This window comes from Procambarus clarkii, chromosome 15, assembly GCF_040958095.1.
Source record: "Procambarus clarkii isolate CNS0578487 chromosome 15, FALCON_Pclarkii_2.0, whole genome shotgun sequence".
Taxonomy (NCBI): Eukaryota; Metazoa; Arthropoda; class Malacostraca; order Decapoda; family Cambaridae; genus Procambarus; species Procambarus clarkii.
The window spans coordinates 9,822,324-9,847,218 of NC_091164.1; the positions used below are offsets into that span (position 1 = coordinate 9,822,324).

The window sequence follows — 24,895 nt, forward strand, 5'->3', positions numbered from 1 at the left end:
ACCCAAACACGTCAAGACCTAAACACCAACATCAATACGGGAAGAGCAAAAATATACAATACACGAGAGAAACAAGCCCAAGCGACAGGACAATATGTATAAAACAGGTGTGACAAACAACCTAAAATAGAGAGGATGTTAACAGAAAAGCATGGGACAAACATGTTGTCAAACCATGGGCCTGGCCGCCCCACCCTCCACTATCGTCATGTTGTCAAGGGAGACCATGATCCCATCGCTGCCACCAATGGGTGATCCAGAGCGCGGGGGAAAAAATAAAAACTCCAGCAGGAACGATTTCAGATGTAAAAACACTAATATTAAGGTACACCTGTTTGAGTTCCGGTCAGCGAATGCACACTTGTATGTACTTCGATCAATGAAATCACACCTGTCTGAGCTCGAGTTCCGATCAGCGAATGCACACCTGTATGTGCTTCGATTAATGAAATCACACCTGTCTGAGCTCGAGTTCCGATCAGCGAATGCACACCTGTATGTGCTTCGATCAATGAAATCACACCTGTCTGAGCTCGAGTTCCGATCAGCGAATGCACACCTGTATGTACTTCGATCAATGAAATCACACCAGTCTGAGCTCGAGTTCCGATCAGCGAATGCACACCTGTATGTGCTTCGATCAATGAAATCACACCTGTCTGAGCTCAAACAGGTGTACCTGTGTTTACGCTTTATGAGGCTTTGATCAATGAATCTGTACCCGTGACTACAACACCCACCCAAAACCCAAATGAGGGGATACATACACGTAGAAATGTATCCCCCGTTCCTCGGTGTATATACAGTGAGAGTTAATTTAGTCCTGAACTATGTTTGGGGTTAAAGTATACCTGGAGGTTGGTCAGTAAGCTATTGTGATGGCCTTCATAACCCGTCGTTAGCAGTGCACGGGAGACATCTCCCGTCACGCAGGTGCAGTCGCACCTCCACAGATCTCCAGTATCAGCTCTTGATATTGGTAATGGCTCAAAAGGGCCACCACTTACGGGGTATTCATGCCCGTGCCACCTTTTGGGTGGCTTAATCTTCAATCAATCAATCTTCATAACCCTCCAGAGGTTGACCAGCCATAAGCTCTAACACCTAACCCAATCAGCAATTGCTCCAAGACCGCATCCACACCTTGACACCTCTTGTGTGCAATATGTAGAGGCCTCCTGTTGCAAATTATATTTAATATTACGAAGAGGAAATTTATTACAAGAAGCATTATGTTACGCTTTAACTTCATGGCAAGAAAATAAATAATTTCTCAAAGCATTTCTGAAGACGATTTTCTAGTTTTCATAACGTCGACCTCTTTCGTATGTTAGGAAAAAATATATATATAAAAAAAGTATATTTATGCAGAATTTCCGCCAATAATCTGGTATTTCTAGGCGTGTTCTCAAACTAGTAAACACTGGTCTAGGGGATCGAACACAGGCATCGTATACTTACCATCAATTTAAGAGCCTCGGGATCAAATATCACAGCGACATTTTATGATTGATTTCATCAAAGTTACACACAAAAAGTCACCAAGATCTAGTCGGTTCACTCCCTTACCTCCTTACCTTGACCTTACCTTGAGGTTACCTTGAGGTGCTTCCAGGGCTTAGTGTCCCTGCGGCCCGGTCGTCGACCAGGCCTCCTGGTTGCTGGACTGATCAACCAGGCTGTTAGACGCGGCTGCTCGCAGCCTGACGTCTGCGTCAGGCTGCGCAGGCTGCGGCGTCAGGCTGCGCGCAAATGCGTCTGCGCCTTGCTCCCTCCTCCCTCACGTGTATGTCTGGAGCATACCTAGAGACGGGTTTGAGAGTTCTTCTACTCCCGGAGCCCGGCCTGGGGCCAGGGTTGACTTGTGATAACTTGGTGCAACAGGCTGTTGCTTGGAGCGGCCCGCAGTCCAGCATATCCATTGCAAGAACTGTTGGTCCAGTACTTCTTGCATGAACTTATTTAAATTCTTCTTGCAGACTTCCACCTTTGTTTAGGCAATATTTCTAATGCTTGTCGAGAAGGTACTGAAGAGCCGTGGATTAGCTCGGGAACAAAGGGCCAAAGGTCAACCCCCGCAAGCACAACTAGGTGAGTACATATACACAAGGGGGGACAGGTGGAAAGTGAGTATCCAGATGAGCCACAGAGATATTAGAAAGAACTTTTTTAGTGTCAGAGTGGTTGACAAATGGAATGCATTAGGCAGTGATGTGGTGGAGGCCGACTCCATACACAGTTTCAAATGTAGATATGATAGAGCCCAATAGGCTTAGGAATCTGTACACCAGTTGATTGACAGTTGAAAGGCGGGATCAAAGAGCGGAAGCTCAACCCCCGCAAGCACATCTAGGCGAGTACAGATCGAGGGTCGAAAAGACAAACTAGGGTAGAGGTTATCTTGAGATGATTTCGGGGCTTTAGTGTCCCCGTGGCCCGGTCCTCGACCAGGCCTCCACCCCCAGGAAGCAGCCCGTGACAGCTGACTAACACCCAGGTACCTATTTTACTGCTAGGTAACAGAGGCATAGGGTGAAAAACTCTGCCCATTGTTTCTCGCCGGCGCCCGGGATCGAACCCGGGACCACAGGATCACAAGTCTAGAGTGCTGTCCGCTCGGCCGGCCGGCCCTGTAAACAGGCGGTAACAGGCGTATTCCCTCAAGGATCCGTACTAAGATCCCCATTATTTCTCATTTACATTAATGACCTAACAGATGATGATAAAATACACAAAGATAACTTAGACAAGCTGCAGAATTGGTCCGAGAAATGGCTACTAGATTTGAACATTAGGAAGTGCAAGGTGTTGGAAATGCGAACAGGGATCAAGACCAGCAAGACGGTACACCAAGAGGCCCAATCACCTGTACCAAGAAGAGAAAAAGACCCAGAGGTTGATATAAACTCAAAGAGTAACTGTCCATTATGGGAATTATTACCGATGCTCAACCGTTTCTACACCTCCCCCCTTCCCCTCAATCAATCAAATCCATCATCTCAAGATAACCTCCCCCATTATTCCAGCTCCTCTTTGTTTTTTAATTCTGACAATTACGTTGATATACCTATAGTCCTCTGCTTATATATTTCCTCAACATGCGCGATCATTCCCTGATTCTCCTCTCTTCTTCTCTATCCCCTCTTCTTCACTACCTCGGCAAATTGAGCTAAAACGCAGGAAGCACACCGACCCCTCCAGGTCCCCCAGCCAGGTCACCCCAGCCAGGTCACCCAGCCAGGTCCCTCAGCCAGGTCCCACAGTCATGTCACCCAGCCAGGTCCCACAGTCAGGTCACCCAGCCAGGTCCCACTGTCAGGTCACCCAGCCAGGTCCCACAGTCAGGTCACCCAGCCAGGTCCCACAGTCAGGTCACCCAGCCAGGTCCCACAGTCAGGTCACCCAGCCAGGTCACCCCAACCAGGTCACCCAGCCAGGTCACCCAGCCAGGTCCCCCAGCCAGGTCCCCCAGCCAGGTCACCCAGCCAGGTCCCCCAGCCAGGTCCCCCAGCCAGGTCACCCAGCCAGGTCACCCAGCCAGGTCCCCCAACCAGGTCACCCAGCCAGGTCACCCAGCCAGGTCACCCAGCCAGGCCGCTGCCAGGAGCTGGCCCACCAATGTTAATATTCTGGTAAATAAATGACGAACTTATTTTGACGTCCGGGTGTTCTCGGAACATATTACGGTAGCTTCGTAAATAAAATGGTATGGGTAAGTAGTGAATAAGGAGACAGATTGAGGTAAAAAAATTTCAGACACGGTTGGGCACTTCCATGCCGACTTGACCCTGTTGGGCCAGAACGTCCATTCCTCTTATTTGGGTGGTTAGGTTAGGGCACAGTCAGCGCGCTCCTGGCTGGCTGGCGGTGGTGGGGTGGTGGTCCCCCCTGGGGTCCCGGGGGGACCACCACCAATGGTGTACCTGAGGAACTGGTGCCCTATCCTAACCTGTTTTTTTGCACGATTTGTCTCGAGCTTTTAAGATGAGTCTAGGGCCTCAATGAGGGGGTCTCTACTTATGAGAGGTACCGAGGATGAATGTTCAATAGTTGGAAACCAAAAAATACACTGGTGAAAGGCATATAAACGTTTTTGGAGTATTTTAATGGCATGAGCAAAAATGGACGATTTGTCCCGGGGGTGTTACGAGAGTACTACGGTATCAATTTGGGGGCCCTTACTTTTGAATGGATCAGAGGGTGAATGTTCAATAGATTCAAACCAAGAAACACTGTTGAAAGCGAATATAGAAGTTTTTGGAGTACTTTAATGAGGCTATGACTGAATAGTATAGGGAGTCCTTGGGCACAGCTCCATTTTCTGTAATGGTCAGAGGTGGATAACCCCAGTGGGGGTCAAGCATACAAGGGGGGGGGTCAAGATTCCTTACAAAGACCAAGTTTGGATATATAGGTGTAGTAAGCCTTATCTTGAATTTGCATGATACTGTGGGGTACATTGACATGAAGGGCGAGTCATAGAACAGGATCTGCATGTGAGATGGGTCATATTGGGGTTTTAAAGAAGTTAAGATAGCTTTAAAGAGTCCTGTGTGCTTGATAGTGGGGAAATGTTCAGTCAATAATTCTCGTGTTTTGAATCTGAATGAGGGGTCCTAGTTTGCGTTCTAGTCGTAAAATGAGTTCCTTAGTATATTTGCTATGGAAAATGAGCTTTCAGTACTCTATATAATTTGAAATGAGGTCAAGAAAGACATGTTTATGTGCGGGAAGAGTCAGGTTGGAAACTGTTTATTTCAGTCATCCCCCCTTGGCTTTGCTCCGTTTTCTGTAGCTAAAGTAAAGATTCCATTTTCTGTGGTATTCAGTTGAATACTGGTGAAAAAGGCTTACTTACATTTGTATGGTTCTAACCTGTTTATAGATATATTTTTCGGGCCTCAAATTAGATTTTAATATGAAAAATAGCATCAAATGTATGTCTATCTTTTGTAATAAACGTTACAAGCATTAACAATACCTGTGATATTTCATAGCATACGAAAAGAAGTTTAAATAGTGGGGCCTCAGCCATATTGTGTTGGGTTTGACACTTCTGACATTAATTTGACACTCGTAAATATACTATAAAGGAAAGTAGTTGAGTGGTTTAAGCAATTTAATACGTATTGGGGTATTCTGTATTAAATTTCATTTTTTAACATCATAACAGTTTTCAGCTATTGTGGTGGGGGCCCAATAACTTCATATAGCGCAACGACTGGCGCTATCTGTACTTAGTTCCCCCTAAACTTAAAACAGTTGCACAATCTTACTTAAACACATTGCTAAACACAAACAAAAACTCAATTTTTAACTTACACAAATAAACCCAGGGCTTTCACATTCGCGCAAAATACTTAGTCCCCCCTAAACTTGAACACTCACAATCTTACGGTGCTTTAATTTCCAAAGCCTTCCAAACCTGCACTGGGTCCTGCCCTGCTGACTGCGGCTGGATGGATTACAATTGAGCCAAAAACAGTTGGTCAGGGCGAGATACGGCCTCATTTTTAGAGACATTTACTATAGCAAAAGCTTGAACGTCGAGAACTGAATGCGGGCCTGCACGAGAGTTGTTCTTGGCACTCAAATGTTTAGAGATTAAAATACATAGAATCTGCAAGAGCCCACCCTAAGTCGCTCACGCGGCCAATAGACATGTTTTTCGCCCAAATGTATTTATTTAAAATAATACGTCAGATAGAAAGAGTTTCGCATTGCTATTATATTTACCTTATAAAGCCTCTTTATAAAAATGAAATGCCACTGCGTATTATGATTGTTTGATAATAAATATTGCATAAATACTTACACGATTTCATAAACAAAAAAAAAACTTTTAATGAGCCATGGTTGGAAGGCTTTATCATTACCATAATTACAAACTTTTAAAACTAACTAAAAATATATGTCTCATAGAGGAAGATTTATTCTTCAGGATATATATTATTTATTAATTTAAAGTTTCATTCTGTATAAAAAATGAAAGTTGCCAATATTTTCAAAGCTCTGGCCACTAATTTTTTATAAAGGTTTTCCAAGGGAGTAAATCTTGCTTCCTCTCTTTCTCCCAAATGCTTCCTCATTTGCACAGGAGCAGAGCAACCTTTGTGCGGGCCCTGGTTCAGTTCCCCAACGTCCGAGCTAATGGACATTACAAATTTCACTAAATGATGCAGTATCTTAGCTGTCTCTCTAATTATAAAGGTGTTAATCTTTTTTTTTTTTAACCTTTGAGTGCTAGGTCTCAAAAAGGTTCTTTACCTCAGAGAGAGAGAGATTCTATTTTTGTCCATATTCGAGCGGAATGTTGAACAACCTTCGTGCGGGTCCTGGTTCAGTTCCCCAACGTCCGAGATATTGGACATTACAAATTTCACTAAATGATTCATTATCTTAGCAGCCTCTCTAATTATAAAGTTGTTAATCTTTTTTATAACCTTTGAGTGCTAGTTCTCAAAAGGTTCTTTACCTCAGAAAGAGAGAGAGAGAGATTCTATTTTTGTCCATATTCGAGCGGAATGTTGAGCAACCTTCGTGCAGGACCCGGTTCAGTTCCCCAACGTCCGAGCTATTGCACATAGCAAATTTCTCTAAATGAGGCAGTATCTCGCCCCCACCCCCCGGATCAATGATTTTAGGGCAGTAAATAAGCAATTGCAATCTAATCCCCCCCCCCCCCCCAAAAAAAAAAATACTGTTCATGAAAATGTGAGCTTATTTATACTAATTTATGAATATAAAAAAAACAACTCGACATTTGTACAATTTTTATTTACATAAATAAATTAGTCTCTATGCCTTTTTTGTCTTCTTAGGAAATAATCGGTCGAAGGACATGCGAAATGGTGCGTCTGCAAATGGGGCAGTTTCTCATAGATACAAGACAATTACTGCATGTTACCATATGTCTGCAGGGCAGCAGTACGACACTCAATGCATTGTTAAAGCACACCTTACACAAAATATCAGCAGCCCAAGACGTTGGCGTAGATGTGTTCATCACAGTTTCAACATGGGATGTCGCATCAAAGTCTGTGGCCTCTTCGCCAGTTTCAACATCCATTTCATTAGCGACTATAGTCGTCTCTTCCGCCTCTGTTTCAACAGGAGAAGGCAAAGCCCGCAAACCAAGATTAGTGCTCATGAACCCGCTCATTGATCCAACAACGTCGACATCCATTTCATTAGCTGTGGCGACTGTTTCCATGTCAGAGGGCCCGGATTGCCATTCCAGATTCGCAGGCTCTACCCTACCTTCCACATCCTCATGATGAATTCCCCTTAAACCCATTTCGGCTTTAGTGCTCTCTTGCATATACCACAACATTAATTCTATACATCTGGCCTCAGTAACAAACGGTAATAAATCTTTGGTGCTTTTGAGATATAGCCTTAAGGCAGGTCTCACACAGACATCAGGAAATCCAAAATGTTCAATTAATGCTGGGAAAAAACCCAAACCTTCCATCAGACCAGTTAAAAGATGTTCATCTATGGGTTTTATAGTTCGACGCTGCGAAGATTCTCTAGCATTCTTAATGAACTGTGCATCCTTTTTAATGTTGACAAAGGTGCACTCAGGATACCATTGCGCGTGCAGTGTCCAAGGGTCGTCAGCGGGTTCCCAATTACGAAAACCATTCCCACAGAAAAAGCAGCGCATGTGGTCACTTAGGCCTGTAAATTTAAGAAAAAAAATATTCCCATTCATTATTATTATTATAGCTCACATCCGGCAATGTTGTAATACAAAAACACACACACGCGCGCACACACACACACACACACACACACACACACACACACACACACACACACACACACACACACACACACACACACACACACACACACACACACACTTCCCGGGACCAAAGAGCCAGAGCTCCACCCCCGCAAGCACAATTGGGGGAGTAAACACACTTTTTTTTTCAGATATATATACAAGAGTTGTTACATTCTTGTACGGCCTAGCATTTCGGGCAGGTCCCTAGAATACAATCCCCACCGCGAAGAATCGTTTTTTACAACCAAGTACCCATTTTACTGTTGAGTTAAACAGAGGCTACAGTTAAGGATTTGCGCCCAGTAAATCCTCCCCGGCCAGGAGGATACACACGCACACACTAAAAATAACAAAAACTCCAACAATATTTGTTTACCACAGAAGAAAAATCCTGATTCTGCCAATTCGTGAGATGTTTGCTTGACACAACCAGTCCAGCTGAGGTCGAATGTTTCCAAACGCTGTTTGTATGTTGCCAAGCCTGGATATCTAGGTTTAGCGTATGGAATTACCCCCAGAACCTGCAAATCATCTCCAGTCATTTTAGTTTCTTCCTCGCGGGGTGGGGTCTCTAAAAAAACAAAGATGTTCCATCACATATATGCATAAGACACAGGTTCTAAGTCAATTCTTTCAAAAACAAAAAAAAAATAAAGAAAAATTATTTGAAAAGACTTACTGCGTTTATACTTATTTTTTTTTTGTCCTCCCTCCACATCGCCAATACTAATTATTCACAGATAAACTAGTAAATTATATTTATACAATATACTCACGATCAGATGTTGCTATATTCTTTGGTTCGAATAGGGGTGAAAAGAAATCCAGCCCATATTCGAATGCCAGTTTGGTGATTTCCAAAGGAACGTTATTGTCCTTTTCGCCTCTTATGAAGGAACAATTTGGCGACACTTTCGCATGCCTACTACGGGGCGTATCGCCCTCAATCCAAGCATGCACAACTTTACAACAAAAGGCGCAGGAACAATGATCCGCAACTCTCAGATAATAAAATCCCTCATTCACCAGGTCTTGGGGGTTTAGCCACTCGACAGGCCAATTTATAAAGGTGTCTAAACGCATTTGGGCACATTTAAGACTGTCCCTGGAGTAAAACGTTTTAGTACGGGAAGGTTCCATTGTGTACTGGTGCGACACTGGCGAATGGAGGCAAGATCCTAGGCTATATATTGTCCGTCCTTTCCCTCCCCGAAATAAGTGTCAAAGATCGCTACATATGTGCTAGTTTCTTTTTTTTTTTTTTTTTTTTTTGGTTTGGCAATTCTAGCCACCGCTACTCTTTTTTTTTATGGCATAATTATGAGGAAACAGGGAAAGGAAAAAATGACTCGCAAATGTGCTAAATCATGTTGCATAATGCAGTGAATTAAAAAAAAAAAAGATGGCAGTTGGTAGTCTAGGAAAGGTGACCAAGTACTTATTTTTTGTGATAATTATCGAGAAATGTCATTAACTACATAAGGTATCCCTAATGTCAATAAGTTATCACAAACCTTCCAATAATGATGTGGCCTCCATGACTTTATATATATTTCATTAAGGGAATATGGTCTGACTACGGTTTTTTCATGGGGGGGGGGGGGGGGGGGGACATTAAAAAAAAAAATTGTAACATGTCGCACTGTGTTTGACCTTTTCTGCTTCTGAAAAAAAAGGTTGCCAGTGTTTGGGTATTAAGCTGACGTATATTGATATTTTATGGCAAGATATTTGAGATACATATTGCGCTATTTGAGGTGGTTTTTTTTTTATGCTAATTAAGTCAGTGAAAAAAAAATGTTCCTATGGGCTTCTTGTTGGTCGAGGCCCTTATAATAATAATATAAATATTTGCTCAGTACGTGGTAACTTTTACACGCACTAGCAGGGATGGAGATATAAGGGCGCAAAGCCCCCACGACGAATATTCGCAGGGTCGACACAGGGCGGTTGACTAGGCTTTATCCAAAACATAAGGGAAAGTAAAAAAAGAAAAGAAAAATGGAGACGTGGCTGGAAACGCACACCGGATATTTAACCGATGAAGAATTTTGCAATAATGAAACTTGCATTGTGTATCCTGTAAACTGCATATCTTGCGTCCCGTACGGGATGGCGAAGGACATATCAGTGAAATACAAACACGCAAGCGCCTATGGTGAACGCAGGCCTTTGTATAATCTCAAGAGATGTGTTCCCCATGATCGCCCAATTCCCGGTTCAATTCATGTCTCCAATCGTCGAGCTGAAAATCTCCCTTGCATTATTGCTGCTGCAGTGCAATATGGTATAGGGGCGCCTGTAGAGAACAATGAGATCGCCAAGTCGCATATAGAAAAATCCAAAGATCGTGATATGCTCACCGGATTAAAAGAAGATACAACGCAAAATCGCCTCATCTATTTCAAAAAGGCTATAGAAGCCATAACGAGATTCATCAAGTCTTCTCCGGAAATCGCACGAGTTGTATTACCTGTGGGTATTGGTCGCACCTGTGTTCAAAGAGATGAAGTTTGGGAGGAAACATATCTTCCAATTATCGAAGATCTGTATGAAAACTTAAAACATTACGATGTTAATGTTATATTGGTGCGTAATGACCAGAGCTCCAAGGAAAAAAAAAATGTCCCTGGCAACTCTACGATGCGCAGTTGTCCCCCGCGCCGGCGTGAAAAGTGTATATAGACCCCCTTCCGAGTCACTACCTCACAAGCCAGCACTATGGAGCTCCCCTCCCTGATTGGCGACTTTGCCTCTTTGCCCATCTATAACAATCGTGATTGTCTGCTCTATGATTTGGATGCAACAAGCGTGCAGTTGAGCGAAATGGTGCACACTTTATGGGAACGATACCCCTATGCTCGATTGCATCGGAAAAACCTGCCGTACAAAAATCGTGCTGTTAGAACTGATAGAGATATCCCCGGCCTCATATTTGTTGGCGAAGCACCCGAATTCTGCAATAGGATGGATGACGACCCCTATGAAAGTTATGCTGTTTTACCGCACCTTATTGGATTAATCACCCAGTTTACCAACGGTCCAGCGACGCCATCTTCTTACAAAAAGCCCAGGTACGAAGCATGGAGTTTGGATGAGCATTTTTATGACGGCCTGAAAAATGATACCGAATACCAAAGATGGCGTTGGTTTGACAAAGCTCTGCGAAAAGCCATTGAACATATTCTTCAGAGAAGCCGAAGAGGACAAGTGGGAAGGATTATTTTCCCATATGGGTTGGGCAAGGCTTGCGGGCAGTATCTCACAAGTGGCGAACGCAACATATGGGAGACTAAATATTTCCCTGTGATGTGCAAATTAGCTCAGAAACTGCAAGAACGTGGTATAGACACTTTAATGATATGTCCTGTAAATAATGACACGCCAACTCGCTCTCCAACCCATGGCATCTTTAGACACAAGATTCCACGTATGGCCATTCCACCTGTTTCTACGAATGATAAAGACTCTGTTTCTACTGTCGGACCTGCCGCTGACGTGAGAGAAGACGGGTCAGCTGTCGTGGAAGATACCACGAGCGTTGCTGTGGAAGATGATCCATCTACCGGCGCCATGTCTGTTACTGTAGGAGATGAAGTGCTCACTATTGTGGAAGACGACGACAATGAAGACAAAGAGAAAATGGAAATGGAATATAATGAAGATGAGATTAGAAAAGCTGTAGAATCTATATTGTAATATTTCATACAAATTAAACCACAAAAAAAGAAATGTTAACCTGTATTTTTATTTACTTTTCCTAATTTCTCTACACACACACACACACATTTATTTATTTATTGTTTCCTAATTTCTCTGTACAAAAAGAAAAACTATGAATTACATATTATAAAAGCCTCTAACAACTCTATGTGACAAGGTGTATATAAGACGAAGGTTATGTTAAAAAACCTTTTTAATCGCTTCGAGATGTGTTCCAACTACATGCGAGCCAAATTACGGAGACTCAAAGATTCTATTATTGAAGTGGATTTCCCCAACGATGATATATTTAAACCCGGGGACTGTATTGTCTATGATCTTCCTGCCCTACACCAGTTTTCTAATGGTTACTCCCAACAGCTGTGGGAAAAATATCCTTATGGGGTGGTTGAAAAGAAAATATGTCCTGAAACGCTTTGTGCTGTAGTTACGGATCGTGACACTCCAGGAAATATAATCCTCTCCCCGCCACCAGAACCTAATGTGCAGCCTTATCTCTTAGCCCTCATATGTCAATATAGTGTAGGTGCGTCTATTGAAAATAATGACATTAACCAATTTCATATTAAGCACAGTAAAGATATTGATTTAGTAGCGGGATTGCGGAGAGATACAACTATCAACAGACGATGGTGTTTTAAAAAGGCCGTGAGTCGCATTATGAGCGAAGCCAAGAGTAATAATTCTATCAAACGGATAGTTATGCCATTTGGTATAGGCTGCAATTCTGGGGTGGGTTGGTCTAGAGCAGGTGAAGAAGAAGAAGAATGGCTGGCATCTTACTACCCTACACTGGCTCATTTGGCTCATGTAATGAAAAAATGCAAAAAAGAATTTGTGCTGGTGCGTCCTAAACAAGATGGAGCAGGGAAAGGTCAAGTACCGCCACAAGTAGTGACAAGACCATCGAGTAAAAGGAGGAACCTTAGATCTTATTACACTAACGACAAATAATAAAAAAGTGCTTGTTTTTTTTTGTATATGTACTCATAATAAAATAAAAAATTGTATAAATGTCAAGTTTTTTTTTTTTATCTGTTAAAGTAGTTTTTAAAAATAAGAGAGAGACCTCATCACTTATTCACCCCCATGACAAGTACTCTAGCAAATACTACCTGACATTTTTTTTTTAACATATTTCATCTTCAAGGGGAGTGTGCAATAATAATAATAATAATGATACATGATTTTTTTTATTTAGGTAAAAAACACACATATATATATATATATATACAAACAAAATAATGTTCTGATTGAACAGAGTCTGGGTTGGGGGACAAAGTCTCGGGATTTGGGGATAACCCCCCCCCCCCCCCCCATCAGGCCACCTGCACATTGTTCCTGTAGTATGTCCCCTTTGCATCATTAGTTCCTAAGAGTTATCTTGTGGGTGGAGCTTTATCTAGATCTGCCTTAATGACGGGATGCAAATTTTCCCTCCAATAAACCTCATCCTCTGGCGCAATTTCCTCAGCTTCGGAGGTGGAACAATAATCCCCATAATCCCCAAAGAAAATTTCTCTAAATGCATTCTGCGCTCGAACTTTGTCATGATAAATAAACCAGTTTTCACGCTGTTTAAAATCAATCCCCGCAAACTGTTTTTCTATTTCACCTTGGGCTTGCACCCACTCGATAAAGTTGGGTATTCCATTATACGCCACATTAATCAAGCCTATTCCTATTTCGACAGGTAGTCTTATTTCTGTTTCGTCACAAAAACCGCCATATACGGTCTCAACGGCGTTAATTTTTTTTGTTTTCTGTCTTTGAACATGTGAGTCTTCTAAATCTGCGCCTTTATACTGCTTTTCAATTGCCGCCAAAGCCTTGACGCGTGCGATGAACTTGGGCAATTCCTCATACTCCACGACGCAATGACCTCGTGAAATAAATACCAGGGGCGATTCCCTGCATTGCATCTTCCTCTTTTCCTCAACATCTACAGCCTGATGGCCGAGCTCTGATAAAAGATATAACAGAAAAAATTAATTGCATACGCCCATAGAGAGAGAGAAAAAAATCGTTGAACTTTATTGGATTTCTTTTAGATTTAACTTTTAACTACTTGGAACGAATTATCAATGAGGCACAAACCATGACAAGTCCTGTAAAGTATTAGGGTTTATGCATACCATTTATAGTCTCCATCACAGCTTGGTCGTATGATCTCTCACTGAGAACCCCACACCCACCCCAGCCAGATATAGGCCGAGACCTCCTGAACTTGCTGCCAGGGGTCGCCAGTTTATTTTTTTTGTTTTTTTATCTATAAGTTGGAATAAATAAGCTCGTATTTCCTTTGAACGTTTTTTGACAAAATTCTTGATGTGGGAAACAAATACTCAAATGTGTGAGGGAATGAAAATGCGCGAAGAGGCCATAATGGTCCTAAGAACACACATTCTTTCCACAGTCACTGATAAGTCGCCGGCTGGATGGATTGCAATTGCTTATTTACTGCCCTAAAATCATTGATCCGGGGGTGGGGGCGAGATACTGCCTCATTTAGAGAAATTTGCTATGTGCAATAGCTCGGACGTTGGGGAACTGAACCGGGTCCTGCACGAAGGTTGCTCAACATTCCGCTCGAATATGGACAAAAATAGAATCTCTCTCTCTCTCTTTCTGAGGTAAAGAACCTTTTGAGAACTAGCACTCAAAGGTTATAAAAAAGATTAACAACTTTATAATTAGAGAGGCTGCTAAGATAATGAATCATTTAGTGAAATTTGTAATGTCCAATATCTCGGACGTTGGGGAACTGAACCAGGACCCGCACGAAGGTTGTTCAACATTCCGCTCGAATATGGACAAAAATAGAATCTCTCTCTCTCTCTCTCTCTTTCTGAGGTAAAGAACCTTTTTGAGACCTAGCACTAAAAGGTTAAAAAAAAAAAGATTAACACCTTTATAATTAGAGAGACAGCTAAGATACTGCATCATTTAGTGAAATTTGTAATGTCCATTAGCTCGGACGTTGGGGAACTGAACCAGGGCCCGCACAAAGGTTGCTCTGCTCCTGTGCAAATGGGGAAACATTTTCGGAGAAAGAGAGGAAGCAAGATTTACTCCCTTGGAAAACCTTTAAAAAAATTAGTGGCCAGAGCTTTGAAAATATTGGCAACTTTCATTTTTTATACAGAATGAAACTTTTAATTAATAAATAATATATATCCTGAAGAATAAATCTTCCTCTATGAGACATATATTTTTAGTTAGTTTTAAAAGTTTGTAATTATGGTAATGATAAAGCCTTCCAACCATGGCTCATTAAAAGTTTTTTTTTGTTTATGAAATCGTGTAAGTATTTATGCAATATTTATTATCAAACAATCATAATACGCAGTGGCATTTCATTTTTATAAAGAGGCTTTATAAGGTAAATATAATAGCAATGCGAAACTCTTTCTATCTGACGTATTATTTTAAATAAATACATTTGGGCGAAAAACATGTCTATTGGCCGCGTGAGCGACTTAGGGTGGGCTCTTGCAGATTCTATGTATTTTAATCTCTAAACATTTGAGTGCCAAGAACAACTCTCGTGCAGGCCCGCATTCAGTTCTCGACGTTCAAGCTTTTGCTATAGTAAATGTCTCTAAAAATGAGGCCGTATCTCGCCCTGACCAACTGTTTTTGGCTCAATTGTAATCCATCCAGCCGCAGTCAGCAGGGCAGGACCCAGTGCAGGTTTGGAAGGCTTTGGAAATTAAAGCACCGTAAGATTGTGAGTGTTCAAGTTTAGGGGGGACTAAGTATTTTGCGCGAATGTGAAAGCCCTGGGTTTATTTGTGTAAGTTAAAAATTGAGTTTTTGTTTGTGTTTAAGAGTTTAGCAATGTGTTTAAGTAAGATTGTGCAACTGTTTTAAGTTTAGGGGGGACTAAGTACAGATAGCGCCAGTCGTTGCGCTATATGAAGTTATTGGGCCCCCACCACAATAGCTGAAAACTGTTATGATGTTAAAAAATGAAATTTAATACAGAATACCCCAATACGTATTAAATTGCTTAAACCACTCAACTACTTTCCTTTATACACAAGGGAGGGAGCAAAGCATTGGCAAAAAATTATAGACCAGTTGCACTAACATCGCACATCATAAAAGTATTTGAGAGAGTGATTAGGAGTCAGGTCACCAATTTCATGGAGACCAATGACCTTCACAACCCAGGCCAACATGGATTTCGAGCGGGAAGATCGTGCCTCTCACAGCTACTTGAGCACTACGACAAAGTCACTGAGGCATTAGAAGAGAAACAGAATGCTGATGTGATATACACGGACTTCGCAAAGGCCTTCGATAAATGTGACCATGGCGTGATAGCACACAAAATGAAGTCAATGGGAATAACCGGTAAAGTAGGACGCTGGATACTCAGTTTTCTGTCAAACAGGACTCAGCGAGTAACTGTCAACCATATAAAATCTAGTCCAAGTGCAGTGAAAAGCTCTGTACCTCAGGGTACAGTCCTTGCACCACTGCTTTTCCTTATTCTCATATCAGATATAGACAAAAATACAAGTCACAGCTTCGTATCATCCTTTGCAGATGACACAAAAATCAGTATGAAAATTACCTCGGCTGAGGACATTGAAAAACTTCAAGCTGATATTAATAAAGTTTTCGACTGGGCATCAGAAAATAACATGATGTTTAACAGTGATAAATTCCAGGTACTCAGGTACGGTAAAAATGAGGACCTTAAACATAATACAGAGTACAAAACACAATCAAATGTACCCATAGTAGGAAAACAGCATGTAAAGGATTTGGGAATAATAATGTCGGACGACCTAACGTTTAAGGAGCATAACCAAGCAAATATTGCGACAGCCAGAAAAATGATAGGATGGATTACGAGAACTTTCAAATCCAGGGATCCCATCACAATGGTTGTACTCTTCAAGGCACTTGTGTTGTCCCGTCTTGAGTACTGCTCAGTACTCACTTCCCCCTTCAAAGCAGGAGAGATTGCTGAAATAGAGGGAATACAGAGAACATATACGGCACGCATAGACGCAATAAAGCACCTAAATTATTGGGATCGTCTCAAAGCCCTCCAAATGTACTCACTAGAAAGAAGACGAGAGAGATATCAAATAATATACACCTGGAAGATACTGGAGGGCCAAGTACCAAATCTACACAGTAAAATAACAACGTACTGGAGTGAACGACATGGAAGAAAATGTAGAATAGAACCAATGAAGAGCAGAGGTGCCATAGGCACAATCAGAGAACACTGTATAAACATCAGAGGTCCGCGGTTGTTCAACGTCTTCCCAGCAAGCATAAGAAATATTGCCGGAACAACCGTGGACATTTTCAAGAGGAAACTAGATTTATTCCTCCAAGGAGTGCCGGACCAACCGGGCTGTGGTGGGTATGTGGGCCTGCGGGCCGCTCCAAGCAACAGCCTAGTGGACCAAACTCTCACAAGTCAAGCCTGGCCTCGGGCCGGGCCTGGAGAGTAGAACTCCCAGAACCCCATCAACCAGGTATTAACCAGGTATAGTATATTTACAAGTGTTAAATTAATGTTAGATGTGTCAAACCCAACACAATATGGCTGAGGCCCCACTATTTAAACTTCTTTTCGTATGCTATGAAATATCACAGGTATTGTTAATGCTTGTAACGTTTATTACAAAAGATAGACATACATTTGATGCTATTTTTCATATTAAAATCTAATTTGAGGCCCGAAAAATATATCTATAAACAGGTTAGAACCATACAAATGTAAGTAAGCCTTTTTCACCAGTATTCAACTGAATACCACAGAAAATGGAATCTTTACTTTAGCTACAGAAAACGGAGCAAAGCCAAGGGGGGATGACTGAAATAAACAGTTTCCAACCTGACTCTTCCCGCACATAAACATGTCTTTCTTGACCTCATTTCAAATTATATAGAGTACTGAAAGCTCATTTTCCATAGCAAATATACTAAGGAACTCATTTTACGACTAGAACGCAAACTAGGACCCCTCATTCAGATTCAAAACACGAGAATTATTGACTGAACATTTCCCCACTATCAAGCACACAGGACTCTTTAAAGCTATCTTAACTTCTTTAAAACCCCAATATGACCCATCTCACATGCAGATCCTGTTCTATGACTCGCCCTTCATGTCAATGTACCCCACAGTATCATGCAAATTCAAGATAAGGCTTACTACACCTATATATCCAAACTTGGTCTTTGTAAGGAATCTTGACCCCCCCCCTTGTATGCTTGACCCCCACTGGGGTTATCCACCTCTGACCATTACAGAAAATGGAGCTGTGCCCAAGGACTCCCTATACTATTCAGTCATAGCCTCATTAAAGTACTCCAAAAACTTCTATATTCGCTTTCAACAGTGTTTCTTGGTTTGAATCTATTGAACATTCACCCTCTGATCCATTCAAAAGTAAGGGCCCCCAAATTGATACCGTAGTACTCTCGTAACACCCCCGGGACAAATCGTCCATTTTTGCTCATGCCATTAAAATACTCCAAAAACGTTTATATGCCTTTCACCAGTGTATTTTTTGGTTTCCAACTATTGAACATTCATCCTCGGTACCTCTCATAAGTAGAGACCCCCTCATTGAGGCCCTAGACTCATCTTAAAAGCTCGAGACAAATCGTGCAAAAAAACAGGTTAGGATAGGGCACCAGTTCCTCAGGTACACCATTGGTGGTGGTCCCCCCGGGACCCCAGGGGGGACCACCACCCCACCACCGCCAGCCAGCCAGGAGCGCGCTGACTGTGCCCTAACCTAACCACCCAAATAAGAGGAATGGACGTTCTGGCCCAACAGGGTCAAGTCGGCATGGAAGTGCCCAACCGTGTCTGAAATTTTTTTACCTCAATCTGTCTCCTTATTCACTACTTGGGTATGGGCTCCACTACCACCCACAGGATGGGTATGGGCTCCACTACCACCCACAGGATGGGTATGGGCTCCACTACCACCCACAGGATGGGTATGGGCTCCACTACCACCCACAGGATGGGTATGGGCTCCACTACCACCCACAGGATGGGTATGGGCTCCACTACCACCCACAGGATGGGTATGGGCTCCACTACCACCCACAGGATGGGTATGGGCTCCACTACCACCCACAGGATGGGTATGGGCTCCACTACCACCCACAGGATGGGTATGGGCTCCACTACCACCCACAGGATGGGTATGGGCTCCACTACCACCCACAGGATGGGTATGGGCTCCACTACCACCCACAGGATGGGTATGGGCTCCACTACCACCCACAGGATGGGTATGGGCTCCACTACCACCCACAGGATGGGTATGGGCTTCTTAATATAAATAATTAAAATCACTGACAGCCAGAAGCGCCCAGGAGCCAGCCAGCCCTAGGAGAACCTTCACACCCACCCAGCACCCCTGTGACGCCAGGAGAACCTTCACACCCACCCAGCACCCCCGTGGCGTCAGGAGAACCTTCACACCCACCCAGCACCCCCATGGCGCCAGGAGAACCTTCACACCCACCGAGCACCCCCATGGCGCCAGGAGAACCTTCACACCCACCCAGCACCCCTGTGACGCCAGGAGAACCTTCACACCAACCCAGCACCCCCGTGGCGTCAGGAGAACCTTCACACCCACCGAGCACCCCCGTGGCGTCAGGAGAACCTTCACACCCACCGAGCACCCCCATGGCGCCAGGAGAACCTTCACACCCACCCAGCACCCCTGTGACGCCAGGAGAACCTTCACACCAACCCAGCACCCCTGTGACGCCAGGAGAACCTTCACACCCACCGAGCACCCCCGTGGCGTCAGGAGAACCTTCACACCCACCCAGCACCCCTGTGACGCCAGGAGAACCTTCACACCAACCCAGCACCCCCATGGCGCCAGGAGAACCTTCACACCCACCCAGCACCCCTGTGACGCCAGGAGAACCTTCACACCCACCGAGCACCCCCGTGGCGTCAGGAGAACCTTCACACCCACCCAGCACCCCTGTGACGCCAGGAGAACCTTCACACCAACCCAGCACCCCTGTGACGCCAGGAGAACCTTCACACCCACCGAGCACCCCCGTGGCGTCAGGAGAACCTTCACACCCACCCAGCACCCCTGTGACGCCAGGAGAACCTTCACACCCACCCAGCACCCCCATGGCGCCAGGAGAACCTTCACACCCACCCAGCACCCCTGTGACGCCAGGAGAACCTTCACACCCACCGAGCACCCCCGTGGCGTCAGGAGAACCTTCACACCCACCCAGCACCCCTGTGACGCCAGGAGAACCTTCACACCCACCCAGCACCCCTGTGGCGCCAGGAGAACCTTCACACCAACCCAGCACCCCTGTGACGCCAGGAGAACCTTCACACCCACCCAGCACCCCCGTGGCGTCAGGAGAACCTTCACACCCACCGAGCACCCCCGTGGCGCCAGGAGAACCTTCACACCCACCCAGCACCCCCGTGGCGTCAGGAGAACCTTCACACCAACCCAGCACCCCTGTGGCGCCAGGAGAACCTTCACACCCACCCAGCACCCCTGTGGCGCCAGGAGAACCTTCACACCCACCCAGCACCCCTGTGGCGCCAGGAGAACCTTCACACCCACCCAGCACCCCCGTGGCGTCAGGAGAACCTTCACACCCACCCAGCACCCCTGTGACGCCAGGAGAACCTTCACACCAACCCAGCACCCCCATGGCGCCAGGAGAACCTTCACACCACCCAGCACCCCTGTGACGCCAGGAGAACCTTCACACCCACCCAGCACCCCCGTGGCGCCAGGAGAACCTTCACACCAACCCAGCACCCCCATGGCGTCAGGAGAACCTTCACACCAACCCAGCACCCCCGTGGCGTCAGGAGAACCTTCACACCCACCCAGCACCCCCGTGACGCCAGGAGAACCTTCACACCCACCCAGCACCCCCGTGGCGTCAGGAGAACCTTCACACCCACCCAGCACCCCCGTGACGCCAGGAGAACCTTCACACCAACCCAGCACCCTCATGGCGCCAGGTAAACACCAGTTTCCAGACACCGGTTGGATGCCAAACTGGAATGGTCTGTGAAAACATTTGGCGAATCGTGGGTGTAGGAAAATCATGCCGTTGAAAAACTAAACCGATTCCAGTACCTTACCTCATAGTCTAAATCCCAGACAAAAATAAACTATTAATAACAAAAGAGAAATTGTCCCAACGACGAACCCCCACCCGAAAAAAATGACCAGTCAAAAAGCTGTCCCCCATTGTCCAGGATAGCTGGCAGGGACGGCGTCTCCCCCCCCCCCCGCCCACCCCCACAATCCCCTCCCACTCCCTCCAGGACCCCCCCCCCCTTAACCCATCCCCCCCCATACACCCCCACCTTGATAATCGCCTTATATTACGGTCGCCCGCGCAATTATTTCGCCTGATAATCGCGGTTGTGTGTTCTGATAATGATAGCGATTTGGTGCAGGGTATTGGACACCGTGTTGATATATGTGACTATTAGTGAGGTCGGCTCTATTTTGTCGAGGCCACGGGGCTCTGGTAGCCATGTGTGTGTGTGTGTGTGTGTGTGTGTGTGTGTGTGTGTGTGTGTGTGTGTGTGTGTGTGTGTGTGTGTGTGTGTGTGTGTGTGTGTGTGTGTACTCATCTATTTGTGCTTGCGGGGGTGTTGAGCTCCGGCTCTTTGGTCCCGCCTCTCAACTGTCAGTCAACAGGTGCACAGGTTCCTGAGCCTATTGGGCTCTATCATATCTTCACTTGAAACTGTGTATGGAGTCAGCCTCTCACCACATCACTGCCTAGTGCACTCCATTTGTCAACCACTCTGACACTAAAAAAATTATTTCTAATATCTGTGTGTGTGTGTGTGTGTGTGTGTGTGTGTGTGTGTGTGTGTGTCTTTGTGTGTGTAACAGCTTCAGCAGTAATGTATTTCTGCAATGTATTCATGTGTTCCAGATAAAAACACATGCAATATCTCCTTTATACATGTCCGGCAGATCAAAACACAAGCATGCTCTGTATACATCTGTGGCACACCATATGCTATGTATACACATCTATACAGATCCGATGATATTTCAGCCTCCAACAAAAAACAAAAGCAACAATGAAAAGCGAAAAATTACAAATAGGAAATTTAAAAAAAAAAAAAAAAAAAAAAAAAAAAAAGCCTAAATGTTAAAAAGCCTAAACAGTAAGTTGAAATTTTTAGGCTTCATCCCGTCCATTCACAAATATTTCTCATTTTTAAACGGAATCGACCAATACGTTAAAAATACGACGTACGGGTAAAAAAATTAAAACGTCTTCGTACTGACTTTTCTATGCAATGACTTCGATACGTTCGGTGGTCACATTGCGATGATTTCAGGGCTCAACGTCCCCGCGGCCCGGTCCTCGACCAGGCCGCCTGGGTAGGTGGGTTGTGCTTGTGTTCGTACGTTCATAGTTAGGCGAAACCGTTGCTATTCTTTACGGAGTGATAAATCTAGAGAATATGCTGCTGCTCATCAACCCATCAACAAAAGACATGAGTACATAGTTACAATGGATACATTGTACAAAATATACACTACAATTAGAACTCAAAATTCCCCCGCCCCCCCCCCCCCCAAAAAAAAAAAAAAAAAAAAAAAGTCCAATAGCCTCACCCTGAACCTAATCAAAATTATCCTAGGTCTATACCCAATATTAGGCCTAATTTAGTATACCTATGTATTTTATTAGGCCTAGAAAAAGAAGGCTTGGTTGTTGGGTTGTTTGTCAGGTCCTCTACAGAATTAACCAGCCCGTCCTCCTAAGGTATCCCAACGTCCCGAAACTGTCGTTCTAAAGTCGCCTCCCATAACCTACCAGAGGACCCAAAACAGAAAACGGGAGACTGTCAATTTCGCGAGCAACTAACCATTTTCTAGTAAGAGGATTTTTGGCCTCGAGTATACATGAAAATGAGACACTATTAGGAGGAGGGACTGAATTAATTGCACAACCCGTGGACCTTCTGGGTGCAACAGCCAAAGTTTTGTTCATTTGTGTAAACTGTTCAGCCACAGTAGGTACAGGCGTTATCATTTACAGATAACGCCTGTAACTATTTATATAACCTGTATTTATAATTACAGGTTATATAATTATATAACAGGTTATAATTATAACCTGTAATTTATAATTATTTATATAACCTGTATTTATAACCTGCTACAGGTTATAAGATTTATAACCTGTAGCAGGTTATAAATCCCTCTTGTGACAGCAAACGTGTTGGCCTTGTGTCCTCACAACAGGTCAATAATATTACCAGTTTCGAGGAAAGCAATCGTGGAGCACTGAGGTGACTCGAACCAGCAATCAGGAGTAATCCCAGCCTCGCACCTTACCCCTATAACACAACATGATACAAGTTATACAACCAGGGTTACCTGGTTGATACCTGGTTGATGGGGTTCTGGGAGTTCTTCTATTCCCCAAGCCCGGCCCGAGTCCAGGCTCGACTTGTGAGAGCTTGGTCCACCAGGCTTGACCAAACACTCTAGTTTGGGATTCAGGGACTCGGGGATTCTAGTGAATCCATTGGAAGATTCCACAGGTATCCAAGTATACTTTAGTCCTGAACATATTTCAGGACTAAAGGTAAACTGTATACACACCAAGTAGCGGTTATGTAGGGGAGCCGGTCGGCCGAGCGGACAGCACGCTGGACTTGTGATCCTGTGGTCCTGGGTTCGATCCCAGGCGCCGGCGAGAAACAATGGGCACAGTTTCTTTCAACCTATGCCCCTGTTACCTAGCAGTAAATAGGAACCTGGGTGTTAGTCAGCTGTCACAGTCTGCTTCCTGGGGGTGGAGGCCTGGTCGAGGACCGGGCCGCGGGGACACTAAAGCCCCGAAATCATCTCAAGATAACCTCAAGATAACCTCTCAACATATCCCTGGACCAATTTTGTTCAGCGTTTGTAAAGACCAAATGGGACCCACCACACCTAACTTGCTACTAATTGTGGCTGTTGAAACTCTCATTGTGTCTACTCTGACTATTTTAACGACCATATATTGGCGTGATGGTCCAGATCCAATTGCCCTTCCCCGTTACATTACAAGCGCGCACTGTGCTCACAGAAAAAAACATGAAATTAAAGTATTTTACACAGAATAATGAGAGAGAAATGTGTTCTCTGACGAGGCCGAGAAAAACCCGACCGGCTGGGAAGCACCAACAGCCTCTACAAAAACAGCAGGAGCCTCTCCAACAACAACAGGAGCTTCTCCAACAACAACAGGAGCCTCTCCAACAACAACAACAGGAGCCTCTCCAACAACAACAACAGGAGCCTCTCCAACAACAACAACAGGAGCCTCTCCAACAACAACAGGAGCCTCTCCAACAACAACAGGAGCCTCTCCAACAACAACAACAGGAGCCTCTCCAACAACAACAACAGGAGCCTCTCCAACAACAACAGGAGCCTCTCCAACAACAACAGGAGCCTCTCCAACAACAACAGGAGCCTCTCCAACAACAACAGGAGCCTCTCCAACAACAACAACAGGAGCCTCTCCAACAACAACAACAGGAGCCTCTCCAACAACAGGAGCCTCTCCAACAACAACAACAACAGGAGCCTCTCCAACAACAACAGGAGCCTCTCCAACAACAACAGGAGCCTCTCCAACAACAACAACAGGAGCCTCTCCAACAACAACAACAGGAGCCTCTCCAACAACAACAACAGGAGCCTCTCCAACAACAACAGGAGCCTCTCCAACAACAACAACAGGAGCCTCTCCAACAACAAGAGCCTCTCCAACAACAACAACAAGAGCCTCTCCAACAACAACAACAGGAGCCTCTCCAACAACAACAGGAGCCTCTCCAACAACAACAACAGGAGCCTCTCCAACAACAACAGGAGCCTCTCCAACAACAACAACAAGAGCCTCTCCAACAACAACAACAAGAGCCTCTCCAACAACAACAACAAGAGCCTCTCCAACAACAACAGGAGCCTCTCCAACAACAACAACAAGAGCCTCTCCAACAACAACAACAACAGGAGCCTCTCCAACAACAACAACAACAGGAGCCTCTCCAACAACAACAACAGGAGCCTCTCCAACAACAACAACAGGAGCCTCTCCAACAACAACAACAGGAGCCCCTCCAACAACAACAACAGGAGCCTCTCCAACAACAACAAGAGCCTCTCCAACAACAACAACAACAACAGGAGCCTCTCCAACAACAACAAGAGCCTCTCCAACAACAACAACAACAGGAGCCTCTCCAACAACAACAACAAGAGCCTCTCCAACAACAACAACAACAACAGGAGCCTCTCCAACAACAACAGGAGCCTCTCCAACAACAACAACAACAGGAGC

At 44.6% G+C, this 24,895-nt stretch overlaps 2 protein-coding genes across 14 annotated transcripts in view; both read right to left on the minus strand.

The window, feature by feature from the left end:
• The window catches only part of LOC123761441 (band 4.1-like protein 4), an 817,171-nt gene that overhangs the window by 135,753 nt on the left and 656,523 nt on the right, over positions 1-24,895 (minus strand). The gene's annotated exons all lie outside the window — the stretch shown is intronic.
• LOC138364897 (baculoviral IAP repeat-containing protein 8-like) lies at positions 6,760-9,023 on the minus strand. Its single transcript, XM_069324954.1, has 2 exons — positions 8,169-9,023; positions 6,760-7,683 (listed from the first exon to the last, which is right to left on the minus strand). The coding sequence occupies exons 1-2, from the start codon at positions 8,332-8,334 to the stop codon at positions 6,818-6,820; spliced, it is 1,032 nt and encodes a 343-aa protein (XP_069181055.1). The 5' UTR covers positions 8,335-9,023; the 3' UTR covers positions 6,760-6,817.